This window comes from Dermacentor andersoni, chromosome 1, assembly GCF_023375885.2.
Source record: "Dermacentor andersoni chromosome 1, qqDerAnde1_hic_scaffold, whole genome shotgun sequence".
NCBI lineage: Eukaryota > Metazoa > Arthropoda > Arachnida > Ixodida > Ixodidae > Dermacentor > Dermacentor andersoni.
This window is the reverse complement of record NC_092814.1, coordinates 95437696-95464819: the sequence shown is the minus strand read 5'-3', so window position 1 is coordinate 95464819 and position 27124 is coordinate 95437696. Positions and strand designations below refer to the sequence as shown.

Below are 27124 nucleotides of genomic sequence, written 5' to 3'. Positions count from 1 at the left end.
CGGCCAGAAAGCTGCAAGTCCGCAAGTTTTAGGCCTACTGCTTAACCCTAAATGTGTGTTCAACGTGCTCTTTTGTGTACTGTGTGTTTAACGTACTTAGTTGTTATTGCTTGCTGCGGCATGAAAAGGTAGTGTGAACTGTCAAAATACTGTTTATCAAGCATTAATGCCTTTCATGTTGTTACACATTCTGCCAACTGCTTCGGTCGGCGTCGACTGCACATGTCGAACGTTGCTGCTGAACAATACAGAAGGCAAAAACCTACAAGTCTCACTTGTGTCATCATGTAAGATTGAGTTCGTGCAGTTACGTTTGCGTCGTTAGGCCTGCTCTTAGCAGTGTTTACACGATGAGATTTGTTTAAACTATCTTTACGGTAGCGTAAATGTTGACTAGATTCAATGGGTATGACCTGGTTGTTGCTGCCACCTTGCCTCCTTTAGCTGGAGTTTTAGGAGCTGTAGCAAAGTTTTCTTTCTTTTTTTTTTTTTGAAGTGACATCCAGATTCTTGGGGTCGAACAAAGTTTGCGGCAGTGTCTGTTCTAACCAGTGCATTTTATTAGCTTGTGTAAACTGGATTAAGCACAGCTGATTTTAATGAAGACACATTTTACAAACTCTGTAATCACATTCCTTCAATCTCAAATGCGCTCTATACACACGTCAATGCGCTCTACGTGCTAACGTCCAGTTGCGGCGCGATTAAGCCAACCAGATAAACTTATTGAACTGGTCGAGCACGTGTTGTGTAGTATGGGCGAAGGCGGTGGCAACGTCAAACGTGCCAACAAAAATATTTACATAAACCAGCATAATGCCGCTAAACATGCACACAAATTTTCTTTCTTTTCCTTTTTTGCAAGCGCAATATTTGTAGAGGTTGAAGAATGTGCAGTTGCTTTTTATGGAATGGCATTATTTGGGCAATGCTGCTTTTCAGTTGCATCTGTTATGCTGCTTGTGCGTGAATGCTTGCATTGACAGAGCGCGAAGAGCCAAGTTAATAATTAGGTGTGCAGATCCAATGCACATTGGAATCGAACTCAAGTGGAGCTTAAGTGAAGCAGTTAAATACTTTACTACTAACGGTGAAGTCTACAATTTCTTTTACTTTCTTGCTATATGTATGGTGTAGTTTTAGGAAATGTTTACCTGCCACAAACCTCACAACTGTATTGTTATGCAATTTTTATGGCTGCACTACATCTCACGCAAGGTATGCCAATATGCAAGCACCAAATCAGGCAGATACTCGGCGTGAGACATATATGTAGTGATGTCACAGGGACTAAGGCGGTGATGATGCTTGGCAAGGGAAGAATTGCGACAGGTGTATACATGGAAAAGTATGACGTACATCAAGCAGCATTTAGGGATTCTGTACGTCTTGTATCATAGTCTGAGATGACCCATTCTAATATATTGACCAGGTAACGAGCACGCACCTAGTGACACCTACTGAGTGTCTAAATCAAAGTAAATCACGGAATCTGGTAAATATGGTTCACCATTCCATTAACAGACCGCCTGCGAGCTGACTGCAGGGTTCTTACACTTCCTTGAAATCCTTGGAAATGGGTTGGGAGTGACTTCTGAACATTCGAATTAACTATGAATGAAAGGTATGAACTCTGCGACCGTGTGGAATGTGACATCATGGACACAGCTTCTTGCTGCACGAGAATAACTGACGTAGCTTCTCACCGTGCTTGTTCACCAACTTGGCACCTTGGATGACGTCAGTGCAAGCAATCTATATGTTGAGGTTTTATGTAGGAAGAATTTTTTTTTTTTATTATCCAAAACAGAACCGGACATACTTCTTCAGCACACAAAGTTATATAAACCACTTTGCGGGTACCTTTATATAAATTTTGTGTATATATCCCCAAATGGCATCCGTCGAAATAGCGACCGACAGGCCAAAACCTGGAAAGCTGGCTAAGAAAGCGTTGCTTTAAAAGTCAGCCATGACCTTTGCTGTTTTCTGGCTATACTCGCCTGCATGTGGATGTGTGAATCATATGCGCTTTACTGTATAACAGGCTTTGAGGTTAAGACAAAATGTGTCAGGCCATCCTGCAGCAGCAATTCTATTAGGCTGTGCTCTTAACCATGTGTTTTTATCCATTGCGCCAATCTGTATCACCTCTAAAAACAGGCGTAGTGCTCATAGTTGCTGCAGAGTACTTAGACTAGCATTGTCTCTTATACCTCTGTCACACGGCGCATGTAATCTCATTCAGTAAATGACATTCATACCGAATGTCATTGCGGTCTTGCGTTCCCTGTCTACATGGGTATACAGAGTGGCATTCACAATTAATGGCGATGTTTATCCGCCTGCAGGCACCCAGCACATGTATACCTTAAGGTTATGCTTCACCCTGTGCAAATCGGTGAGGTAATCTTCCCACGCTTTCAGCAGCACGCGGCTCATGTGGTCGGTCCAGTGCACTTTTTGCTTCTCATTCTCCGCTGACGAAGCTGTACAGTCTGCTTCCGTGGTTGGATAGGCTTTAGCACTGCACCACTTTGAAAACAATATGTAGAAATGGAAAAAGACTACCGTTTGTAAACATGGCCGACAAGAGGTGCTAGCATCCAGTCGGACACTGGGAACAAGAATATATCTGCGCAAACTACTTGAAGTATCGTGCTGTACGTCATAACATTATTAAAAAGTTCATAACAGCAATTATGACCTTTATATTGATTACATTTTGTTTTAACTTATCGCTTGTGTAATTTTTTGCCAAGCCCCTACTGTCGAGATTACACAAGCCTTGCTTGCATGAGTTCTGGAAACTCGGTCAATGGGCGAAAGCCATTAGCTGCAAAAGTCATTCACTATGCCCGTGTATAAGCATCAAAAATTGCATTACCGTTATAGCGTACGCTATGTGCTATAGTACGGCATATGCTAAGCAGCGTACGTTTGTTAGCTTTGGTTGCCCTGCGAAATCTTTGGATTTCAGAGGCCATATGCCGTCGTTGCGGCTATCTCCAGACTGCAGTGATAGGTGGCGCTGACATCTCGAATGTTTCAGTGAGAGGCAATCTCGAAAACTCCGCAAGGTTATCCATAATATTCTGTTGTCGAAGTGGCCTAAGACTAAGGGAAAGCCGTTTAGTCATTTGCTACAAACGAAGTGAATTTTACAAAAGCAATGCCAAATTCAAGTCGAAGCGGGCAGCCGGGACTGCCTCCATGCTTCATGCAAGCTGCACACACCACGCAAAGACGCTGAAGCGGAATAATACAAATAGCGTGCGTAAGCTATACATTATGGGTGGTTTAGCATTCTGTGCATGCGCAGTAACGACCCGCTATATTATAGTGTATGCAGTGGTATGCGTACGCTAAAGTAAAAACTGTCTAGTAAGACCTAATCTCATTCACTGTGAATGACATTACACGCGCCGCTTGACAGGGGTATTAGACTGCATGAATAAGCTGCTTGACTGGCCATACACCAAGATGGCATTTTCAATTTTGCCTCAGTGCTGATGTATTTAATAAAACATTGCACTTAAAAATTGCTGCATGTACTTTCAGGAACTACTGAATTGCTAGTGTTTATCCCAAACACACTATTAAAGCTATTTTACTTGAAAATATGATACTGCTTTTCAGCATTTTTCTCTTAGCCAGCCAGTGCCCTTCAAACCATTTCATCCACAAGTTTGCTATTTCCACGTTCACAGTTGAGCGATTTGGATAACGCCAGCAAAAGTTTTGCTGTGTCACTTCAGATGCCTCAGTAGTTGTGCAAGACTTTTCTTTTTAATTTAGCCTATCTTTTTTGCAGTGGTATCTACTGGAAATGTCCGCTCATTTTATAAAGTTGAAATGTCCAGTAGCATTGAAAAGCCCTGTCATTTATGTCTGGAGCTCGTTCCTTTTTACCCATTCTTACCCAAGTATTGTAATACTCTCTTTGCAAAACTGCACCATTTATTTTAAGGCAAGAAGTCTTTGACCTCAGTTGAAGTTGCCAGGCAAAGAATGTAATCTTGGTATTTCATACTTTGGGTGTATGCACGAGAACAACAGGGGTCAAACAATGGATGTGTCTCCTGAGCCTACATTTTGGCAAGCCTCCCGAGACGACCCTTGTTCGATCAGTTGAAGTTGACATCTTCCTGTGTTACTGTCTTGTTTGAATTTTGAGAGCTGCTACCATCAATGTGATAAAAGACCACGTCATTGCAAGTGCCTTGGAAGAGGCCCAGTGTGGCACATATGCCTTCAATACTTCATACATAATTGTGCGGTACTCTGTCTCTCTCACCAATGCACCTGTGAAACTGTTGGCAGGAGATTACTGAGAATTAAAGCATAAAAATTATAAGCGTATTAGAAGTAGTGCCTGACAGCGCATACAAGCATATTCTCCTTAAAGTAGTTAGTGCTGCACATTTCTCTTCATTTCCCAGTGCAACATTGTGCTGTCTGCATGTTGCCATTCATTTCACTTGGTGCAAACTTTGTGCAAAATGAATTGTAGTGTTATATGCGTGGGCAATGAGGTGTAGGGCAGGAGGTGCTAGGCTCGTTCTGTAAGAACATGAAATTGACATGGAGCTAGTGTCAGCCAGTTCACGAAGCGCATGGTTATCAGCAAACCTTGCGTGATTTCAGGTTGCTGGAAAGTGAGACTAGGCAGAATTGTGGGGGCTATAGTGTATGCACTGCAGTATTACACTTCTTGAAATTATTGCACATTGAAAAGTTGTGCCATGGTGACTTACAGCACACCGCGATATCTCTGCTTGCAACATTAGTGGCCAGTTTGCATATTTCATGTATGTTTCTCAGATAGGTAGAAGACGTGGCCTGTCATACTCAATCCACGTGCACAACTAATTGCACTTAAAGCTGCCACATAGCACTGCAGTGCTCAGTCTGAACATAACAGGATCATGCTTTCTGAATCTACTCGGCTGTTTAATGTAATTGGCTGTTATGTAATGATTTGTGAGGGGAGAACTAGAATATTGGGGGCGAGGACTTAAGGAGTCGCCATCTGTCGGAAGCGCCTCCCTTGTGTAGTATGAGGGATCACGTGGCACATTCCTCATAGGTTTCGCTTACGGCGCTCAGTAAAAACACCACGCGGCAGCCCTCCTGGACATTTATGTAGGTGCTGTCAAAACGAAAAGTTTTTGACTGCTGATATAATAACCTTGGGCAAACTGAAAGCACAGAATGGTTTAAACGCTATCTCTTTACTGAATACGTACAGTGAACGCCACTGCACGCGGTCGCCGCGATGGAGTCTCCCGAACAGGTTTCTTGCGAGAAAGGTAGGCAAACGCTGAAAATGAGCTACGTGAAATATGTTCTTATAGTGGGCTGTCTGTATAACCAAATCGAGCATAACAGAATGAAGCCTCAATACAGCGATCGCACAGGTTCGCAGCGACCGACTGCTTGTCTGCATGCATGGCCGTGCACAATGTTTTGCTTTCGCTGTGAGCGTGTTTTCGCACCGCGCCGTGAGCTTTAAGCCGCAGCATATAATCATGTGACAGTACACTAGCAACCATTGTTGCATAGACGCTATCAGAATTGTGGATGATGTACAGATAGGGTTCAGGTCGTGTAACCTTAGCATTTGCAAGAGGCAGCTACAGCTTGGCTTGAATAGATTGTCAAAGTGGGCGGATGAGAATGGTTTTAGACTGAACCCCCAAAAAAGCACATGTGTCCTGTTCTCAAACAAGAGAGGTGTACTACCAGAACCAGATATTAACCTTAAGGGAGAAAGACTAACCGTCAGCCTTGAACACAAATTCTTAGGTGTTATCCTGGACACAAAACTCAACTTCATTCCCCACTTAAAATATCTTAAAGAAAAGTGCCTGAAGACCATGAGCCTCCTGAAGCTGCTTTCTCGAACAACTTGGGGCAGTGACAGGAAGTGTCTGCTTAACTTATACAAGAGTCTCGTACAATCACGCCTCGACTACGGAGCCGTAGTGTACCACTCCGCAACTGAGAGTGCGCTAAAGATTCTAGACCCAGTTCACAACCTTGGTATACGACTGGCAACAGGCGCCTTTAGAACGAGCCCTGTTGAAAGTCTCTACGTTGAGTCCAACGAATGTTCCTTACATCTACGTAGAATATTCTTAACTTTTTCATACTACACTAAGGCAAAATCTGACACCGAACATCCATGCCATTCCATCGTTAGCGACCTGTCCGCTGCCACACTTTACCGTAACCGCCCACTTATTAGAACTCCTTTGAGCCTGCGCTTGGAAGCAATGGCAGAAGAAACAGATATTTATATCCCAGAAAATATTCTAATGCCTCCCACTCGCCTTCCACCGCCTTGGGAATGGCAGACCATGGAGTGCGATATCTCTTTTGTCGAAATAACGAAACATGCACCTGAGGCACACATACGATCACACTTCCTCGAACTCCAAGCGAAGTACTGCTGTGCCGAGTTTTATACAGATGCTTCCAAATCATCTGCTGGTGTTGCGTATGCAGCACTTGGACCATCTTTTTCCACCTCCGGTACTCTAAATCCTAACACAAGTATTTTCACGGCTGAAGCGTACGCGATACTCTCAGCTGTAAAACACATCAGACAAAGAAATCTCAATAAGACCATCATCTTCACAGATTCATTAAGCGTAGTAAGAGCCTTAATGAGTTTTCGAAAACATAAGAACCCTGTTTTTAATGAACTATACACAGAACTATGCTTAGCATTAATATACAACCAAAACATCGTCCTATGCTGGGTACCTGGCCATAGGGGCATAAAAGGTAATGTAGCTGCTGACGAAAGTGCAACGTCAGTCGCCTTAAATGAAACGAATGTAAATAAGCCCCTACCAGCAACAGAACTTAAACCCTTCTTACGCCATAAACTGAGGAAGTACTGGCAGGATCAATGGAATAAAGCAGAAGGGAATAAGCTACACGTTATCAAACCCAAATTAGGCAACTGGATACCCCTTTTTACTTTTCAATCAGTGTTAAACTTTTTATTTGAAACTGACACCCTAAATGTCATTTGGCCTGGCTACTTGTAGCACGGCCTCCGCCTGGAGGTCGTAGCTGCAATGAAAACACCTATTAGAGCACGTGCCTCCCAGCCCTTGCCTTCAAGGCCTTGCTGAGGCACTAGTGCTAGAAACACTACATATTTTACTGATCGTCCCTCATCCCGAGAAACATCTATTGTCATCACAGAAACGATCAATCACTCTCATTTTTTATACTTGAATTTTACGCACCTCAGAGCGAATAAATTTTAGGCCCTTTTACAGCCACATTGCACCATATGTATATTTTACACATTTTAGCGAATAGTTTTAGGCCACTATACAGCCGTGTATCATATACTCCCCACTATTGACACTCACATGTCATTGACAAGCACTGATCATCGACTTGGCGCTCTTTGGCCATATCTGGCCCTTGCGCCAATAAACTCCACAAATCAATCAAATCAATCATCAGAATTGTTCAAAAATAATTTCGTTATAGAGACTTCGACGCCTATGACGTCTGTGATGTGCCGTCGCGACGATGCAATCTTTTTTGTCTTCTAAATTCTTGGACATTTCAATATTATTTCTCAAGTTGCGTCGCACTGTATGTTTATCGGTCTTCTCAGTGAGATTACCCCTGCTTTTTCATAATCCAGTGCATTAATTCATAACACAAACATGACCATATGCCATATGCCTTTTTTTAATGTGCGTCTTACCGCTCCCTTTCTGTTCCAGTGAACTTGCCAGTATCTAGCATCAACAAGTTCATAGACGAAACCGTCATGACATTAGCCGGGCAGCGGGTGCGGGCGAGCGAGCGTCTCAGTGCGGGTTTTCTGCTACTCACCGAACATCGCGCACTCCCGGCGCCGTAGCAGAAATCTCCCTCGCGGGTGTGTTTGCTGCATACCTGAGTTGTAGCCGATGGCTCTCTGCCGGTTCTAAGTTTCATGAGCCAAGCTTCACGCAGCTCCTTGTCCTGCGGCTACATGCGAGTAAGGCTGACACCGGGCTCCGTTGTGTACGTCCGGCACTGCAGCACCGAGCAGTAGCCTACCATGCTGCACGCCTCTAAAGGCAGCCACTACCTATTATAGTACTTTGAAAGGTTGTCAAGCAGACACCCAAGGCAGTAAAGCCTCGCCACTTAATCAGAACCACAGCATGGGTGGGACTAAACTTTCGTCTTCAGCTCGCTTTGGCACTTCCGAAGCAGCCGCTGTGTCGACGTGAACCCTCATGCCACGTCACGCTGACGATGATGCCAGCTTTTTTAGTGGTGGAGCTCGCCACCAATACCAACAGTCTGCAAACTTAAGCATTGCCCACAGTAGCTTAACTCGTGCTATTTGGTGTTCAAACACCTTGTGTGAAAGCGCTCATCCCCGTTTCTTCTCCCCTATCATGCTATTGAACGTTTGCTCTTTCACACAACATTGCCCACAGGTTCATGCCTACCCTCAAGAACTTGCAGAACACTATCTAATCTCTATGGCCTTTTGTTGCTGTAGGATGCTAAACCCATTAAATCAAACCTATACATATGGTGGTCCCTGAATGACTTGTGACTTGGTCAGGGTGCACTTTACTGTACCACCATTCTATCACATGCTTGATTGACATAAAAAAAAATTGAAGCACAGAGTTCACAAATCCCTAACTTTGCATTGAAAACAGATGTTGCAGTTCTGTAAAGTGCACTAAGGTCCCAGTCTGGGCCTCCTGGTAGGCTCATGCCTCCTTGCCCAGCAAATTCATTTTTGACATACTGCACCAGAAGTGGCCACCATACTTTTTTTAACTTTTGTGGAAGAGTGGTCCACTCCTAGCTGCCAAGATGCTGGTTGGGTGATAGTGTTCAAAGGATTGTTTTTCTGAAGGTGAGTTAGTGGTGTTGCGACTGGGGATCCAAAGATGTGGAATGTACTTTTCTCGTGGGGGAGTGAGGGAACGTTGGGCTGGGCCCGATATACAGGACGTTTTACGCACAAGTTTATATTACATATTTACAAGGAAATTCAAAGTAGTGCAGAAAGAGTTCATGAAGAAGTTGTAGCAGCTGATCACCCCAGCCATCCGTCGCTCTTTTTATCCCCTGCGAAGTCATTGTTCAATCGCCTCCCCTAATCCGGTGTCAGGAGACCAATGACCTCAGGTCTCACCAATCCGGAGGTTTGTTACCCTTTCCCTTAGAAGGGAGTTTTGTCAGAAACACGCACATCACTGGGCACAAACGGGATGGGGGATCGTACACTGACTCAGGGTAATTACCATCTGGGAAATTAGGGAATTCTCAGGGATCTTGAGTAGTGTGGAAAAACTCGGGGGAAAACACAGGGAATTTGTGCCTCTATCAGGAAAAATTAGCTGTAATTTATTGAAAGGGTCGAAAGTCACGGTAATGCTGGCTCGAGTAACAGACGGGAATCGTAATGAATCATCTTTGACGCCCTGTCGTTGGCTGGAGGAGTTGCCAGTCAATGACAGACTTTCCGGATGACCGATAGTTTGGATGGCTTTGCGGGACCATCACATACCCCATAGAGTCAATGTATCAGAATGTCTGAAATTTTGGACGCCACCGTCTGATTTTCCGGACTTTTTACCGTTACCGCAGGTCCGAAATGGTATTAATCAAAGCCACCACCGCTGCCGTTTTGATTACCTCGCTGCCTCGAACCGGCGCTCTCACACGCAGATCCGCTGGCAGCTGTAGCCACCACGGCAACGCTAGATCTAGCTGCTTCGACGTTCGCTATTAAGCTTTTTGCTATTGGGTGCCATGTTTTTCATTGAGAGAATTCGCTGCTGTCAGCAATGGCACCGACTCCGCCTTTGTGGTCCTCGCGATTGGCTTAGAAACTTAGAAAGCACAATGCGTTTCATAATGCCGGTTTCTGAAAGTCAGCATCGCCTCTGTACATAAATGTTACTTGGGGAAGCATACGCAAAAGTATTGCAATGAAGCATAAGCATGGGAAGGGGCTATTGCCATGGGACACAGTATGTATTCCTTAATTATACATGCGTGCACCCGGTATTTCCTGTCAGAGTGTGAGCACCGACATGCCTAATATGTGTACCGACAGGCCTTCAGAGCGTTCTCGAATGTGCCTGTGGCGGTTTGAGCCCTTAAGGGCAGTAAATGACATGCATTTTTTTCCAACTGGCCAATTTTTCGTACGTTTTCACGGCCCCTAGGGAGTTTCAAAAATCGGACATGGACTGTGCAACTGACCAAGAAGATGCGTCAAATGGTCCGTGGGGCGAACGAGTGGCAGGAGGAGGACAAGAATAGAAAGGACCTATGCATTGAGGAATGAAGGGGAAAGCAAGCGTGCTGCCGCCGTTTTGAAGGAGCTTGAGCTCAAAAAACAGTGTTGCTTGATGCAGAGATTCAGGTGTCCCTCATCCAAACCAAAATAAACTCTTTAAAGCAGTGAAACGCAACACTGAGGCGTCGTGCACGGGCTGAGAGTGTCAGGACAGTTGAGGTTGACTTACAAGCTGTTGAGAGAGAATCTCAATTGTGACAAAGTTTGAGCCTCTTACCACTGAGCTTGCCATCAGTTGATAGAAATAGCTCATATTCGAAAATATTTGCTTCTGTATGCATCTCCTTTTTATTCGTATTTGAGAATGTCCGACCCGATTTGCAATTTTTTTCGAAGACATTTTATTTGCTGTGCATTTTACTAACCCCTCCCTTCTATTCTTATTTTTTTTTTTTAATAACAAACACTACTCCTTAGTATTCAAATTGGATTAAATTATTTTTTTATTTTTTTCATATGCTTACTAGAGTGTGACAGCATTGGGCGATATGGTTTCAGCCCGTTTTGACATAAAACATAGTTCTGCATCACTCGGGAAATTTTGCAAAGGCACTCAGGGAAAACCTGGAAATCTCTCCCAATTTGGAAATGTCAACATGGTAGACACCCTGCTGACTCTGTCTCCGGTGATGACGTGCCAATTTGAACGACCTTGACGAGACCGTTGGCATGCAAATCGTGTAATTTATTATAAGGTTTTAAAAATATACAACGCTGCCTATTGCAGCACACTGCTCTGTGGAATTTTCAGCTGCGCCTACCCGTCTGACGTAAATCACCCAATTGGCGTCAGTAGGGCGAGCTATCCCATTGGCTGCCCAGGGTGCGTCATCGATACTTTTTCCACTTTTATGGTTAACAAATGATGTTTGTAATAGTTGGAATGTTAGTTTATTTGTTCCTATAAAAAGTAACAGAAAGAGAATGCACAAGTACAATTTCTCACTACACTTAAGCCCTTCCGGCACAAACCAAGCATCGTCTGCTTGTGTTACAACATGCTCCATTTTGACGAGAGCTCCGCGATCATAGTCGGTCTGTCTTTTTGCGAGCATTATGATTCGACTTTGTTGCGTTGTGTACTGCAAACATAGTGACTAGCAATATTTCAAGCTGCGACATCGTGTTCCTCTGCAAGGCAAAACACGAGCGGACTGGCTGCAGCACATCGGATTGCCACTATCCGATCAGCGCCAGGATTTGCGCATTTGCGGCTGTCGCTTTACACCAGAGGATTACTAAAGCAATAGTGTTTTGCGAATCCTGACTGGACCTGGCCGTTTGACCGTGCCGTTTCACGGGATGAGCAGAAGTGCAAATGTGAATGGTCTGCATGGTGCAGTCACCTGGTGGCACTGAGCTCGACCACACACAGTAGCAGTAACGAAATGTATTCTTCTTTGCTGCTGGTGCAAATTTTTCGCAGGAGTGTAATCGTTAACACATTGTTTTTGTAAATGTCTAAAATGTTTTGCACTCGCTTAGAGCAATGTTAGCGCTTTGTTTGACTGGTTAAGCTGTGTGCCAACAGATGGCTGGACTTTGCACACTGACCAGGTCGTTCACGTACGTCTACACTAAAGTTCCTTCATCAGCTTTAGTTTATGCCTCCAGCCATCCGTCGAAACGGCCAGCTCACCTGTGGTTACAATGCAGACACGTTAGGTGCTGCGACAGAATGCTTGCAACGCACGCTGCTTCGATAGCACGCGCTTTGGGTCAACTGCCAAGCAGCTGACAGAGAGTTTGGAGAGGCTTCGCACGCTCTCTCCTAGAGAACCGGAAGTCGACGACATGACATGCTGCCATCATGGCACAGAGCCAGTGAAGGCGGAGCATAGCCCCGATCACTCGACTAATTAGTTGAGGAGAAAATGCATGACTATGTAGGAGGGTAACTTGTAGTTGTCCGTAGCTCTCTTAATATGAGACTTTTCACATAAATTGTGGTGCGAAGTTTAGCTGTACCCTATGCGTCAACAAAATTTGTCCGAACTGTTTCAGGGGCCTTTAAGGTAACCATTTCAAAATGCTTGCCAAATGGAGCACGGCTTTTTGGCGTAGAGTTTCACAAGTAACCTGTAAGTTACTAAAATTGGAGGTGGTGGTCACAAACTACCAACACACGCACAGGTCAGCCTGGGGAGGTATTCTCTAGGAGTCCACTTAGTGGACTGTCCATTTCGAACGCTGCTGATTGGCTGGAGCCGCTCGTCTTCTCCTTGCTTGTACAGCTGTATCCAATCGGCAGTGGCCGAAATGGACAGTCGACTAGGTGCACTCTTACAGAATACCCCCCCCCCCCAGATCTAAAGGTCGCAAGCAACATTATTCCCATGTCCCACTGGAAGGGTGTACGGTAGCGCGATTAAAAGACGGGACAAAAGACACACAGGGTTACACACACAGCTGTGTGTGTCCCTGTGTCTTCTTTTGTCCCGTCTTTTAATCGCGCTACCGTAAACCCCTTGAAGATGCATTACCAACAAGCCCACATTGCAACCCTCGTGTCCCACTGAAAGCTATACGCACACTGCATAAGTAATTTTGTCCTCTTCTACTCTGCATTCCACATGGGATAATAAGCTTGGTGCCCTGCCGTTACTGTCCTCTGAACTCGTATCACCATGCATGAATGGTACCACGTAACACCGCCCCCCCCCCCCCTCCCCCCCCCAATTTTCCTTATGTATAGATGACTTTGGGGAGAAATTTGTTGCACATTCAACGAATTGAGATGTCATACGATGATTATGAAATCGGCGCTAACAGGGAAAAAAAAAGGCAAGACAAAATATTGTCAGTTTTCCTTTACTTGTGGTTTGGATGCGGGAGTCAAATCTTACGAATGGACATTGCTGACTTTACTGAATAGAAATTTAATTAATCGGTAATTATGAGAACTCACTAGAAAATGAAAACATCTTTCTGCATTTTGCTTTCTTTTAAGAAAGTCTGCTGCACTTTTAAATAAAATTGTGCGACCTTGATGCATCTGTTGACTGTCGTCCGTGTACTTAGATTTAGGTGCACGTTAAAGATCCCCAGGTGGTCCAAATTTTCGGAGTCCCCCACTACGGCGTGACTCATAATCAGAAAGTGGTTTTGGCACGTAAAACCCCATAAGTTAAGTTAGTTGTTGACTGTCGTAATGCATGACTGATGGGAATATTGGGGCGGGGGGGGGGGGGCAGTGGGGACTTCACACTCCTTTGCATTCCCCCACTTTGAATGTAGCTGTGTCATCTGGTGATATCAAAGCAAATGCCAAAACCAAGGCCTGGGGTGCTGAAGTGCTGTGCCTTTTCTTTTTCCCTTCCATGCATATGTATGGCGTGTAGTTTTATTCTTTGTTTTGTTTTTGATTTTTCTAGAGCCTGGAGTTTTTCAACTGGGCTGATTTGCCAGATAAAGATCAACAAATTCTAGATGAGGCCTTAAGGAATGGAAGCGATTGTGTTGAGGTAAGTTGCAAAACCTATGGTGTATACACCAGGGAGGTGTGTCAAGCACAATTAGGCAAATGAAGTATGTGGGAATGTTATTTCCTGTGTCATGCATTCACCCGTAACATAACCTAGATTGATTAACATAACCTAGATCACTGTATAGCAGGCCCCTGTACACTTGATGCAGTGGCATTTCTGTTGTAACTGCTGGCTGTGGCTTAACGGGCCTATCACCAGGTTTTGGCATTGTAAACATACAATTAAGTCTTAAATCATAGGGTGGCAATTGTGTTTTCAAAGTATCGAGTGGCTGCATAGCAGGAAAACAAGCTAAATTTCTAACAGGTGCCCGCATGCCCTTCTTTTTGTGTGGTCTCAAAACATGCTTTTGTGACAGAGGGACGACAACACAGTATTACAGGCACTCACAAGGGCATTTATTGCGCCTTTTATGCACGAGCTAACTAGCCGAAGTATTACCGATGGAACATGCTGATGGGCGTGCGTTTAAATAGAAGAAAATGGATTCACTGCAACCGGATAGTGAGTGAATATGTTTGCACCCATGCTGTACACCGCCTACTTGTTTCTGTGTGCTGCCACATTAACGATGGCACATTCTAATGATAGTGTTTGTTCATCCTGGTGTCTTGCTCCTAAGCCTTTCGTCGGATAGTCTTGCAAACGCCTGGCAAGCGCATAAAACTTCCACACAGCTTGCCGACTCCAAGCCAAAAAGAACAGGTTGCTCCCTTTTGCGCCCTAGTAACTCCATTGTTAGGTGGTTTTAGCAGCACAACACTTGCACCATCTATTGTACTAATCAGCAAATGCCGCCGGCGCTTAGCTACCCGGACAAGCCGGATTACAGGAGACACAAGAGCCATGCGGGGAAAACTATTAGGGGACGTGTGAAAGTCGGGCACCAGAGAGCCAATGTTACACGCACAAATGCTTCTATTGCAAAACCTCTATTGCAGTGCTCTGCCTTCAATGTCTTCGATTATGGCATATGACTTAAGAAAATCATACAATGTCAAATGCACAATACGACCACTAGGTTTGAGCTGCTTAGCAAAAAGGGGAAGAGAAATAAACACTGGGCTCTCAATGTAAACATAACGGGCTCCCTCAGTTCCACTATGGGAGAAGGCAGGGAAAAGTCACTTGCGAAAGCTAGTCGAGGCTGAAAGAGACTGTCTACATTGGCGAAGAAGCTTGCGTCCTTGAAGCATAGCAACATGACATTTCATAACTGCGAGTCGGCCTAGTTGTAACATATTCATATTTATACTTTTTTGTGCGCAAACAAACAGGGACGAAGAATCGGGGCAACACAAGGACGAGCGCTCGTCCTTGTGTTGCCCCTATTCTTCGTCCCTGTTTGTTTGCGCACAAAAAGTATAAATATGACATTTCAGTTTTTCTTATGTTCTCTAATAATGAAGCAATTACTAAAACTGTGGCAAGGCATCCCCCAGACAGCACCCTACAACTTCAAATGTAGAACCAAAATTTGCTGTGGGGCTTGGCGAGGAGCCCTTTAAGAGGCGTGAGAGGTAGATAAACGCTTAAAGAGGCCCTGAACCACTTTTTATTGAATAGGAGAAAGGCATCGGAAGTGGAAATGGGTTGTTTCAGAAATACTTTGCCTCAAAGAGTACTTCAGTGTGTTCAGCAGAAGCGTAGTTATTGGCAATCAAACACAACCTCCGCTGTGCTCCCGTTCCTTCAATGCCTTGCACTGCAGAGGCTACGGCGCAGTGGGGCGTGCCCACAGTGCTCTGCCTTCTAAATGTCACGGTGGTGCGCAGTTCAAATTTCATTTTGGATGTTAACGTAGACGCCATGACTTCCACCTTTGGGGCCTACAATGCACTAAACATAGGCCATATGCAGTTGTCCTCAGCGAGCCACAGTGCACTTAGTCAGTGAACTCATGGCTGCACCCCACAGCGGCCACAGTATCTATGCCATTTAACCGACCGCAGCTTGATGTCAGCTATTGGCCAATAGCAGCTATCTAAGGGAATGACGAAATAAAACGGCCAGAAGAGAGTGAGGACAGGGCCTTCTGTTGAAAAGAGAGCGTTTGAGAGAAATGTGACTTCGTAATCCGTTTGCGAGCTCTATGCACCGCGTACAAGTTAAGATGTTCACAGCAGCGTGTGCTACCCACGGACCAAGTTATTTCAACATGCCCGAAGGGTGGTTCAGGGCCCTTTTTACTGGAGTAGGTCAGTTCTTTGCATTGCATAGTGCAGTGCTTAATCTGCGCTGAAAGACTGACTGTTGCTGAGAAAATAATTTTGAGGTGAGATCACCAAAGAAATTGCCATCCGCACGTCGATGTGGGAGTCTAGGGCCCAACAGTTAAATCTTCCTTAGCGCAGTAAGGAAGCCTTCATTCCGGTGAGGCCACCTTATGTCACTCTGAAAGCTTCCTTACTGAGGGGCCCTCAGTGAAGGCTTCCTTGGTGCTTCCTCAGCGTAAGGTAGCTCCGAAGCTACCTTCATGCGTCGTTACGCCGCTCCTGACCTTGAACGAGCGCTTCATCTCGCTGCTTAGCCACATGATGTTTGCTTGTGCATGTGCGCGGTTGCCCGCCTGCGGAGTAGTGCGAGCACAGTACGTCTTGCCAGGCATGTTTGTTTCAGTCGCAGGTTTGGCATGAGTGGCGTTGCTACAGTGTTGCATAACGCCGGCATGCCAGCGTTGCTGGAGCACATCAAGTTTTCTGCTATAATGTGGTACTTTTTTACGTTCAGTAAACAAAACTAGAAGAAAGCGTACATGTGTCTCTATTAGCACTTCAATTTAAAAATTATGTGACGATACATTTTTTATTGGATAATTGTGTTTGCATAAAGCCTTTAAGAGATCCTCTCGAACCCAGGCATGCGGCAACCGTTCCTCATGTGAGGACGGCGAAGGGAGCTTTCAGAGTACGCTTGCTCCTCCATCGGCCCTTCGCTGTAAGGAGGCCTCACATAAGGTTAGGAAGCGGTCGAAGGAAGGGAATGTTTCATTGTTTGGGGCTAAGGCTACTGCGTGGCCGTGAGGGCAGCTAACTTGTGTATCCATTGATGAAAGCACTGTGGGCAAATGAACAGCTTCAAGAGCTGGATCCATCCTTCACTGGAGGCCGACAGTGTCCTCGGGGCACCGTATCTCTTTGCTGCTTGAATTGGGCATTCTCTGCATAGTGTAATTATGTGGAGGAATATTCCTCACCCTTTCAACATCTCCCAATCCTCAACCGCATAGACCTGAGTAGGCCGATAAGCTGTATATATTTAACGAAGATATACAATCATCATTATCATGAAGTTAAATAGTGAATGAGTGTTGTTGAGACATAATATATATTGTTGAAAAAATTCGCACGAGACTTGGAACATTCCTCCAATTCTGGCAATCAGTATTAAAATGATTAAGTGAAACCTGCCGAGTTTGCCTTCATGGAATGAAAATTTATTTGCTCATAAGTGTGCATCGTTGTCACTCTGACATCTCTTTAATCACTTCTTAACCACACCTTGTCGCCCTCTTTGCAGTCCTTTGCATTTCATATTCCTAATTTTCTAATCACTCTGCCACAATTGCAAATGAGACAGTGGCCCACCTAGACCAGTTTATCCTGCAACAGATGCAAGTTTTCAGAGTTCCAAAAACACATGACATGACTGTTACTGAGCCTAGTGTGTAAAATAACTTACCTTTTCATCACTCTAAGCAAAAATTTGGTCTGGTGCCATCTTGTGATGACATAACACGGGCTCTAACACTAGGCTATGCTGTGAGCGTGGTTTTGATTTCGTATCCAATTGTAACGTGCAGCCAATTTTCAGACCAATTTTCTTGGAAAAAAGGCATGCATTAGAATTGGGTAAGTACATAATCATTATGAGTGGCTGTTTTCACTTCAAAATCCTACTGCGTGTTCGGCGGTAGATAACATGTCTTACTCATTCACGGGCTCCTAGAGATGTCAAGACAGTTCGCAGCCACTGGAGTTGTAATTGGGGCTGCCACTGGGATCAGGCACCTGTGTGTTGACTAGTCAAGTTAGTACTTGGTGAGGACCACTTTTAGAATCAAAATAAGTTTTTCTTCAGCAAGGGCCAGTTTCAGGATTTGAAGGACTTTGGTTCAGGATAGAATTAACTGTATGTACAAACAATAAAAAGTGCACAAAGTATTGCTGTAGCTGGCTCCATATTTTCACAGTACTTGTGCTTCCTGCATTTATAGTTTTTCTCGTTTGTGAAATTTTTCTTCTTAATTAGTAAGATTTTACTCTACAGTCGCCAACCGATAATTCACACTCAAAGGGGACCCCCAGCTGAAAGTCTGAAATTTCGGATTTGCCATAATAAGTGACATTATTCCACAAGTGCCCCCCCAAGAAAAAGTGCCGTAATCTCGGCTAATCACTTTCGATGTTGCTGTTTATTCTGCAAGATTTCACATAACTAACAGATGTGTTTGGTGGGCCTTGTACTTTGATGAAACCATGCTTGGCACTGTGCCAAGAAGGGCGTCGCTTGTGGGCACTTAAGTGTTTGGTGCTAGTCGCACTAGTTACAATATAATATGTGCACTTGCACTTGTTATCGATCTGGTCAATCGGTGTTTCGACTTTTGCCATGATGCCACTACAGATAGACGAAAGTACTGTCAATGCATTTATTAAATCTCCATGCCCTGGCAACATAACAGAATTTGACAATGTTTGACAATTTGATGCGGGTTTCTTTGCAACAGTCATTGGCCTATGCTTCCCTCTATCATCAGTGCAGACATTGAGGGTAGAATTAGAGCCACGTGAAACTGCTTGAAGAAGTCGCCTGGCACTGTGTCGCTATTTAACATGCAAATGCACAAATGGAGGACATGTGGAGCCAGTAACGGCACGCACCACAAACTGTACATACAGCCATTACAACTTAGTAGCTTGGCTGGTTCTTTGGTTTGGGCATGCTCAATGACTATAGGATCTACTAGGCTTCACTAGTTTCGAGGAGGCACTGGCTATGTGACCATCGGCCATGCCTACCTGCAAGATATCAAAACCAAAATAACACCTTATAGCTCAACCCAGTTTTCAAATTACCGCAAAAACCCGCGTATATACGAGTTTTTTTTGTTGTTTTTTTTTCCTGTTATTAGCGTCCCAAATTTTCGTCTCGTACTATATGTGGATCCGAAAGAAAATTTGTCATTTGTGCTAGAAGATTTTTGTTTTCGTTATTGCTGCGTGGCTATGGCTTGACTTTGTTATTGCTGCGTGGCTACGGCTTGGCTTCCTTATTGCTGTGTGGCTACGGCTTGGTTTCGTTATTGCTGCGTGATTACAGCATTGTTTCTTTATTGTTGGGTGCGCACCTTGGCAGCACATGTGCAAACCACGCTTCGCAAAGTGCATCTTTTTTATTCCGCATTGAAGGACCAACATGTCTGGACCACGAAAACAGTACTCGGCTGCCTTCAAGAGAAAGGTTATTTTAGCTGCACAGGACATCGGCAACAGTGCAGCCAGGAGGCAGTTTGGCGTCAACGAGGAAAGCCCTTTTCGCTTGCAGCGGAACGCGAAGAAGCTTTCGCGGCCCGAAGAGTGGGACATTCCCGGAAATCGAATTCGCCTTGACGGAGTTCGTACACCAACAGTGAGCCGCACATCTAGCTGTGAACGTGGAGCTTATGTAGACAAAAACTAAGGAGCTTGCAAGAGAAAAAGAGCTACAGAGCTCCGCCTTCAAAGCGAGCAAGCACTGGATTTATCGCTACATCTGCCGTGCTGGTTTTTTTTCTTATGCCGCCGAACTTCAATTTCGCAGAATCGTTCGAAGAGCTGCTCGTGGCTTTCCAGTGCCTCATTATTTCACTGCGCAAGTCCAAGAATTTCCAGCTAGGGTAAATCTCGCAATGCTGACCAAACGCCGGTTTATCTGAACATGCCATCGCCCCTCACCTTGCACGAAAAGGGCTCTAAACAAGTTTATGTCTGGTCCACTAGCAACGAGAAAATGTGAGTTACTGTCATGTTGTCATACATGGCAGACGGACGCAAGCTTCCGCCCTATGTCATCTTCAAGCGCAAGACAGTGCCTAAAGGTGCCAGAAAATGTGGTCATGGGATGCCATGAGAAAGGCTGGAGGAACGAGAATCTTGTGCTCGACTGGATAAAGTCCGTCTGGTGTAGGCAGCCCGGCGCACTGTGCTCGTTCCCGTCCATCCTTGTGCTGGACGTATTTCGTTGCCATTTGGCCGACTCAGTGAAGAGGCTGTTGCGTGAATCTGGCACTGAACTAGTTGTTATCCCAGGTGGGATGATGTCTCAGGTGCAGCCTTTAGATGTTTGCGTGAACAAGGACGCGGTCAAGCGGCGTGACGCAGATTGGGTGCGTTCAGGTGAGCCTGCAGTGACGCCGATCGGGCTGCTGAAGCGGGCTTCGCCAGCCGCGCTATGCAAGTGGATTGTGGACGCATGGGCCAGTATACCAGAGGACCTTGTGCGTCGCGCATTCAATTGCAGCATCTCGGACGCGCTCGATGGCACAGGATGAGTACCTCTGGGAAGATATGTCCGACAAAGAACTATCCGAAGAGAGCACAGCTGAGGAAGACAGTGAATGAAGTGCGGAGTGCAGTTTAAATAAATGTTTTCCTCGAGTTTTCCTGACTCCTCTTATATGCGGATAAAGCTTCTTTTTTCCATTTCGCCTCCCAAAAATTTCACCTCGTGCTACAGTCGACTGATTTTTCGGACCCTCTAGGGAACGTAAAAACGTTCGAAAATTCAGGCAGTCCGAAAAAAATGAATGCGTGCAAAAAAAAAAACGCATGTTTTTTGTTTCTTTTTTTCTCTGATCTAGAGGTAAATTTTTTCTTTCAGTCATGAGAAAATAAAATGCACTGTATGATTACTATTATTAAAAGAAACTGTAATTGTTCCATAAGGAATAATGTTGGGGTTGCTTTTTTAGTTTATGTAAGCTCATAAAACTAATATGAGAGCAAATAGAACCTTAACACACTGCGTAAATTTTGACAAGTTAGAATAATTAGTATTTTGACTGCTATTGCGACATGAATTACACAGTTTAGCAATTCAAGCAAAATAATGGCATACATAGAACATTTTCTAATATGCTTTGCTGACAGCAGTTTGTCCAGGTGAAAGCTTTAACCCCTTCATATGCCAATTCTTTCCATTGAAAATTTGGTTTTAATCACATTTCTTGTGCCTTCAGAATCATGAAAACTGCAGTTGCAGAACAAATGGGTAAATTTTCAATTGCTCAGTGAGTTTACAAAATGTGGACTCGAATTTCTTTGCAATGCATGAACAGAAAGCAAAATAAATATGCTTTTTGGGCATAGAAGTCTTATTACCAGTTCTTTGGTGTAACAAAACTTTCATTGGCAAAAATAAAAGCGTCGAGTAAAATGGAAAAACAGAATGTGTAATACGCTTAACCTAAAAAAATCCTATAAAGATTGTGTAATATACAAAAGATTTTGCAATCGAATAGCCAATGCAATCAAAATGTTGTACTAAACAGTGCTACCGCTAGAAAAAATTGTATAGAATCTCTGTAGTTGTGTGCGCCATGTGCCAAAGGAGTTCCTTGATGTAAAACACAAAGAAATGTTGCAGATCTTACAGTAAATATTTATTTTTAAGGAGTTTTGTTGATGCTACATTTGCTAAAATTCTACTATTTTCTACTACTACTACTACTATTAATACTACTACTGCTATTTTCTACTAAATTCTACTATGGCTGGTTCTGAATGGCTGGCTTGAGATGGTGAAGCAACCCAAACTTTAGTGCACTCCCATTGTCACTTGCTGAATTAAATTCAGACGAAAAGGCAACATTCTCTGGCTTGCTGCTGCTCGGGCCATCGAAAGAATCAACCACAGATGCACACTATCGCGAGATTTGTGATGTTTTGGAGAGTGCGCGACGCTTGTGCAGTACAGTCGAACCCGGCTATATCGAACCCGATTACGTCGAATTATTCTATATATCCAACAGTTTCTGGACACGGTATAGTTACAATGAGTATATATAGCAAAAAGCACTCTGAGCACTCTCGGCACGATCTTGGAAGAATAAGGGGGAGATTAGGGCTAAAGCGGCCAAACTCTCGACCCGATGCTCGTGACGCCCGACGCTTACGTACGGCCGTGTACGAGTGGTTCATTCGAAATTGCTTCAGCCGTGCCGGCTTCCGTGTGCTCGGTGATGACTGTAAATTCTGATGAATGCGACGAAGCTGCTGCCGGTGTTGCCGATGTTTTGGAGTGAGCTGTCAGAATTTCCGGAAGCTGTTGACGAATCAATGGTGGGCGAGTTTGTGAGTGCAAATGATGGTGTCGCGACCACGGGAGAGCCCGAGAAAGAAGTCTACATTGCGGACATCGTACTAAGCACAAGTGAAAGTGGGCACAATGAGGAAAGCAGCGACGGTCCTTTGCCCATATCCTCAGAAGTTATTGGTGCGCTCGCACTAGTCCGGTGCTTCTGTGGGAATGCGGAATGTTGCGGCCGCAGCTGCTCCGACCGACTCCTTAGAAAATGTGGAGAAGTGCGTGCGTCGCAGGCAGCGAAATTGCTCAAGCAGAAGAAAATGCAGGACTGTTTCATGCGAAACCAAGCTAGGTTCATCAATAAAGTGATTTTACAAATGGTATGCGCTTTTATGACATCCGATTATTTAGCAGGCTTATATCGAATTATGCTCTATATCGAACTGATAGGCGTTTTTTTGCGAGTTCGATATAGCTGGGTTTGACTGTAGACTATTTTCGCTTTCAAATGTCCACGTCTTCTGAGCTCGTTTAAGAATACTTGCCATGCGGAATGAGAGGGAACTGCATAAAAAATTAAACTGCAGTTCTTTTACTACAGTGAACTCTCGTTATGGCGAACTCAGTTAAGCCGAATTCTTGTACTATATAACGGACGTGGAACAGTGACCGCTTCCGATCCTGGAGGCTAGGGTGAATCGATGTGCTGTGCCCAGGAGCGCTTGCACCGAGGCACCCTACTGGAAGCCTGCGGTGCACATCGTGTGTGGACAGGCAAAAACAAGAGCAGGAAACAAAGAGAGTCATGTTTCACTTCGTGAAGGGGGGTGACGCGTAAGCATATGGGTGCTATAGCACATATGAAGCTGCTGCCCCTCGGAGCACCTAAACTGTCCGCATTGCAGATCATATTCAAGAAGGGGCTCATGCGGCTGCATCATACGCTGCAGCTGCGGGAGTACAATGCTTCTTTGTAAACATTCGTGTATGAACTAGATTAACAAGCATGGTTTAAGTGCGCACAGGCAAGCATGAACATGTCACACTCGATGACCGCAGATGCTCGCTGTCAAAATGCTGGCATGAGGAATCGTGGCAGCAGCAGCGAGCGAACTAATCTTCGTGCTTTCTATCATTTCAAAGCAATCTGAGTGGCGAGAACACAGCGTACGCAAAACTACGAGCCATCGGCCCGCCTAGACTGTGCCCCTAAAGCAGATCGCTTTCAACACTACCGTATTTACTCGCATAATGATTGCACCTTTTTTTGTAAAAAAATGTTGACTCAAATTCAGGGGTTCGATCATTGTGCGGGTTAAATTCCCACAAAAAGATTTTTTTTTTCCATCCTGCGTTTGCTGCGGGATAACAGGTCAACAAAAATGGCGGCCGGCGGAGCAAGCCGAATGCGCTGAACGTGATTTTTTTCCTTCTCGTGAGTACATTGCGCACATTGACAGTTTCTTCCATATCAGTAATGAATAATATTGTTAATATTGGCAAGTTTGTGACAATAATGTAGCCATGTCCACTTTGAGGGGACAGAAACAGAGATGGGCGCGCTTAGCTGCCAGTGACATAGAAACACATGGCTGGCATGCTGCAACAACTACGGCATTTGTCTTCACTACTATCCTAATATGGCACGTTTCCGTTAAGGGTGGGCGAATATGTTAGCTGTGTTACAAGCGTCGACGTATGAATAGGGTACACTTCTAATGTATCAGTGTAAACGTGGCCATTATCGTTGCCGCTCGCGATTTGTTGCGTGCCCACGAGTGCAGACAAGAATAGAAAGGTGCTTTTTTTGTTGTTGACCAAAACCATTATGAAGCCTACAATAAATAAAGCCAAGGTAAGTTTGGTCGTAGCTTTTTTTTTTTTTTTTAATGGAAGTGCGGAAAGTGATGAAAGGAACGGAATGGAGCACCTGCTTAACCCTTTCGCTGTCGGACGTTTCTGGCCGTGACGCACCCCCAGTGTCGGCTTGGTTTCAGGGAACGAGCATAACAGGGAATGAGCATAGCAATTTATTTTTGATTATGATTGGTATACAAATAACATAGTCAATGCAATATGCACACTTTAGTGTTCTGCAGCTGTTGTTAGTAATCATCATCATCATCAGCCTGACTATAAAATCCGTTCAACATCCGAATCTGACGATGCGGAACCCTCTTCCTCTCATGCGACTTTGTCCGAGTCCGAATCCGAGCTCGGCTCGTATTCTGAATGGGAATTCAGCCACCGCTCCCATGAGCAGACGAAGGTCCCGCGCGCCGAGCCATCCGAAAGTAACCGCGCGCAGGGAGGATGCGCTTTCAGTCGCCCGCGCAACGGAGAGAAATGGGACGTTGCGTGATCAAGAAGGCAGAGGGAGATGGAAAAAGGCTAAACAAAGTTCGAAGGGCTTTACGTTTACTGCTGCAAGTCGGAAGCGAGGGTGCGGCGAGAGAGCGAAAGCAGCAATCGAGTCACCCTTTTTGGAGAGGCAACGGCATGTGTGCCTGAACTTGACGCGCCGTAGCAGGCACACCAACAGAAGAAAAATAAAAACCTTCAAACCAGCGGAGATTACAGAACAACCCTTGAACCCATAACCACACGCACGCGACGCATGATCCAGCGAACGCGGAGCCACCGCGCCACTCAGCAAAGAGAAAGTGGGGAGTGGCAGTCGCACCGTACTCTTCAATACATGGGTTAACACAGGTCGGAGCGAATATCCGAACTTGTAGAAAGAGTCAACAGATGGCGTGGCCAATCCAGGAGCGCCTGCTTTGCGCTCAGGCGCGTAATTTTGAACGCACGATAGAGGACGTACCGGTACGTCAGTGACACCGTGGGGGGGAAGCGCGATGACGTACCGGTACGTCGGTGACAGCGAAAGGGTTAATAATGGTTGGTGCGTGTAGATCGCTTGGTATGGCTTCGAGAGTCGGTTGCGTAGCATTCGGCAGATGGTAAGCGAGATCATCATTAGCTAGACTTGGCACACAACATATCGCTGCAAAAAGTTCGGGGTGCGATCATTACACGGAAAAGAAAAAGAATTGAATTTTGACTACAAAATTCAGGGGTGCGATTATTATGCGAACGCAATCATTATGCAAGTAAATACGGCACTTGTATTTTCTGTACTTCTTTCTTTTCTCGTTTCTGGTCCTGTGAATTTCCCACGATGTTTTTGTATATTCATGGATTTTCTTTATGCACATATTTGCCTGTTGTTTACATTGTTTTTGTATTTCCTGAAGTTTTTGCATTTCCTGCAAATTGATTTTTTCCGACTTTTTGTATAGAATTGGTGCCACTGTATGTCATGCTATGGTGCACGGACCCAGTCAAGCCTTTTCAGGCTGTTTTCCGTGCTCCAAACATCTGGCAGATGTTGCAGAGCTGAATTGATAATTAAAGATAAAACCCGTGCGACTGAAGTACAACACCCCCCTTCCTCATCTTCCCCAGTGCCATGCATGTGACGAAAAACTGCTTGCTTCTACCCCCCCCCCCCCCCCCCTCTTCCTCCCTTGTGCACATGAGATTGAGTTGCCATCGTCGGCTCACCATCGCATTCTTTCACTCGCGCACACAGCGTACAGTGTGTGAGGACAATGTTATCACGAGACAAACCTGGTACGTCCATATTATAAACAAAACCTGTAGCAACTGTCAGAGGAGGTGAATCCAGTAGGCCTCCACCTACCTTCCTCTTCCGCGACGCTACGCGTCATTTCTCCTTCCCCATTTCGGTCAACGTCACTTAGACTTCCCTCTAGGTGGCATTTCTTTGTCGCTTGCTCAGCACACTCCTTCGTACTTTCGCTAGCTCGGAGCCTGCAACGATGACCTGTGTTCTGTGAAGCACGAAAGCACAGAAGGATATTCGAGGTCATTAGGTGAGATGACATTGTTTGTGGCTGCTTGGCAATTTGCATAGAAGTACCAAACATCCATCATGGTCTGGATGAAACAAAGCAAGAGTACCACTTGAAGACTGTTTTTTATTAAGTTCAGCTAAATAAATGCTTTTTATGTCATTTTTCCCCCCTTGGAAGTATACTTCATTTACCGTTTCGAAGCAAGATATTTGGATGCACTTGATAATGTTGCCAATTACTCTTCCAATAAAACAAACTTCTGATAAGACGAGCAAATTTTCATGGTCCCTTCGAGTTCGTCTTTAAGGGAATATACTGTTAACTTGGATGGTGCAGTGTGCTTGAGTGCCACAGAAGGTCTCAAAAACTGTATTTGAAACCATTGTTAGATGGGTAATGATGTCTAAAGGGGGTGAGGGGGGGTTGGGGAAAGTTAACTTTCTGGACAAATTGCCAACAAAGCATACTAAAAAATGCTGTCGGATGACTGTGAGGAGCACGATAGTGGAGCTATCGGCGAAGGAGACGTGGGCAGCACACATACCAATTACGGGGGCTGTTCCACCATCGGCGACACGGACAACAGGCGTCGTGGCGGGCATGATTATTTTCTTCAGGCGCTTAGAAGGTCAGCGCTCATTACCGACAAATGCGCCCCAGTGTCTATAAGAGCAGATACAGAAACACCGTTGACTTGCACGTCAAGAAGGTTCACATGAGTGGGCCACGTCAGTAGAGGATTTGGCGGCGTAGGGAGCAATGCAGCGTCACCTTGAGGCGCTGCATTGTCTAGTTTTCTGGCTGGGAGCGGCGTTCGAAGTGTGTTGGCGAAAAGAAGCGACGGGGCTGGGGAGAGCGAGATTGTCATCGTTGGGGCGAAGGTGAACGAGAATAGGCGCGGTACGGCGCAGGAGAATCTGTGGCGGCATTATTGGAGCGTGCGGCATAGGGATGAGAAGGGCCACCTGAGGGGCGAGAGTAGGCAGTATAAGTAGACCGGGTCGGGCAACTCCAGCGACTGTGACAGTGCCGAAGAATGTGCCCGACTCGATGGCAGGGAAAACAAATGGGCTTGTCGTCAGCAGTGCGCCATTCAGATGGGTTGCGGA

General features: G+C 45.1%; 1 protein-coding gene across 1 annotated transcript in view; it reads left to right on the top strand.

Annotated features, from left to right (window-relative positions):
* The window catches only part of LOC126543282 (ubiquitin carboxyl-terminal hydrolase 10-like), a 105238-nt gene that overhangs the window by 237 nt on the left and 77877 nt on the right, over positions 1-27124 (top strand). The window contains exon 2 of the mRNA XM_055061803.2: positions 13735-13824. Coding sequence (XP_054917778.1) covers positions 13735-13824 — 90 coding nt within the window. The remainder of the gene's footprint in view (positions 1-13734; positions 13825-27124) is intronic.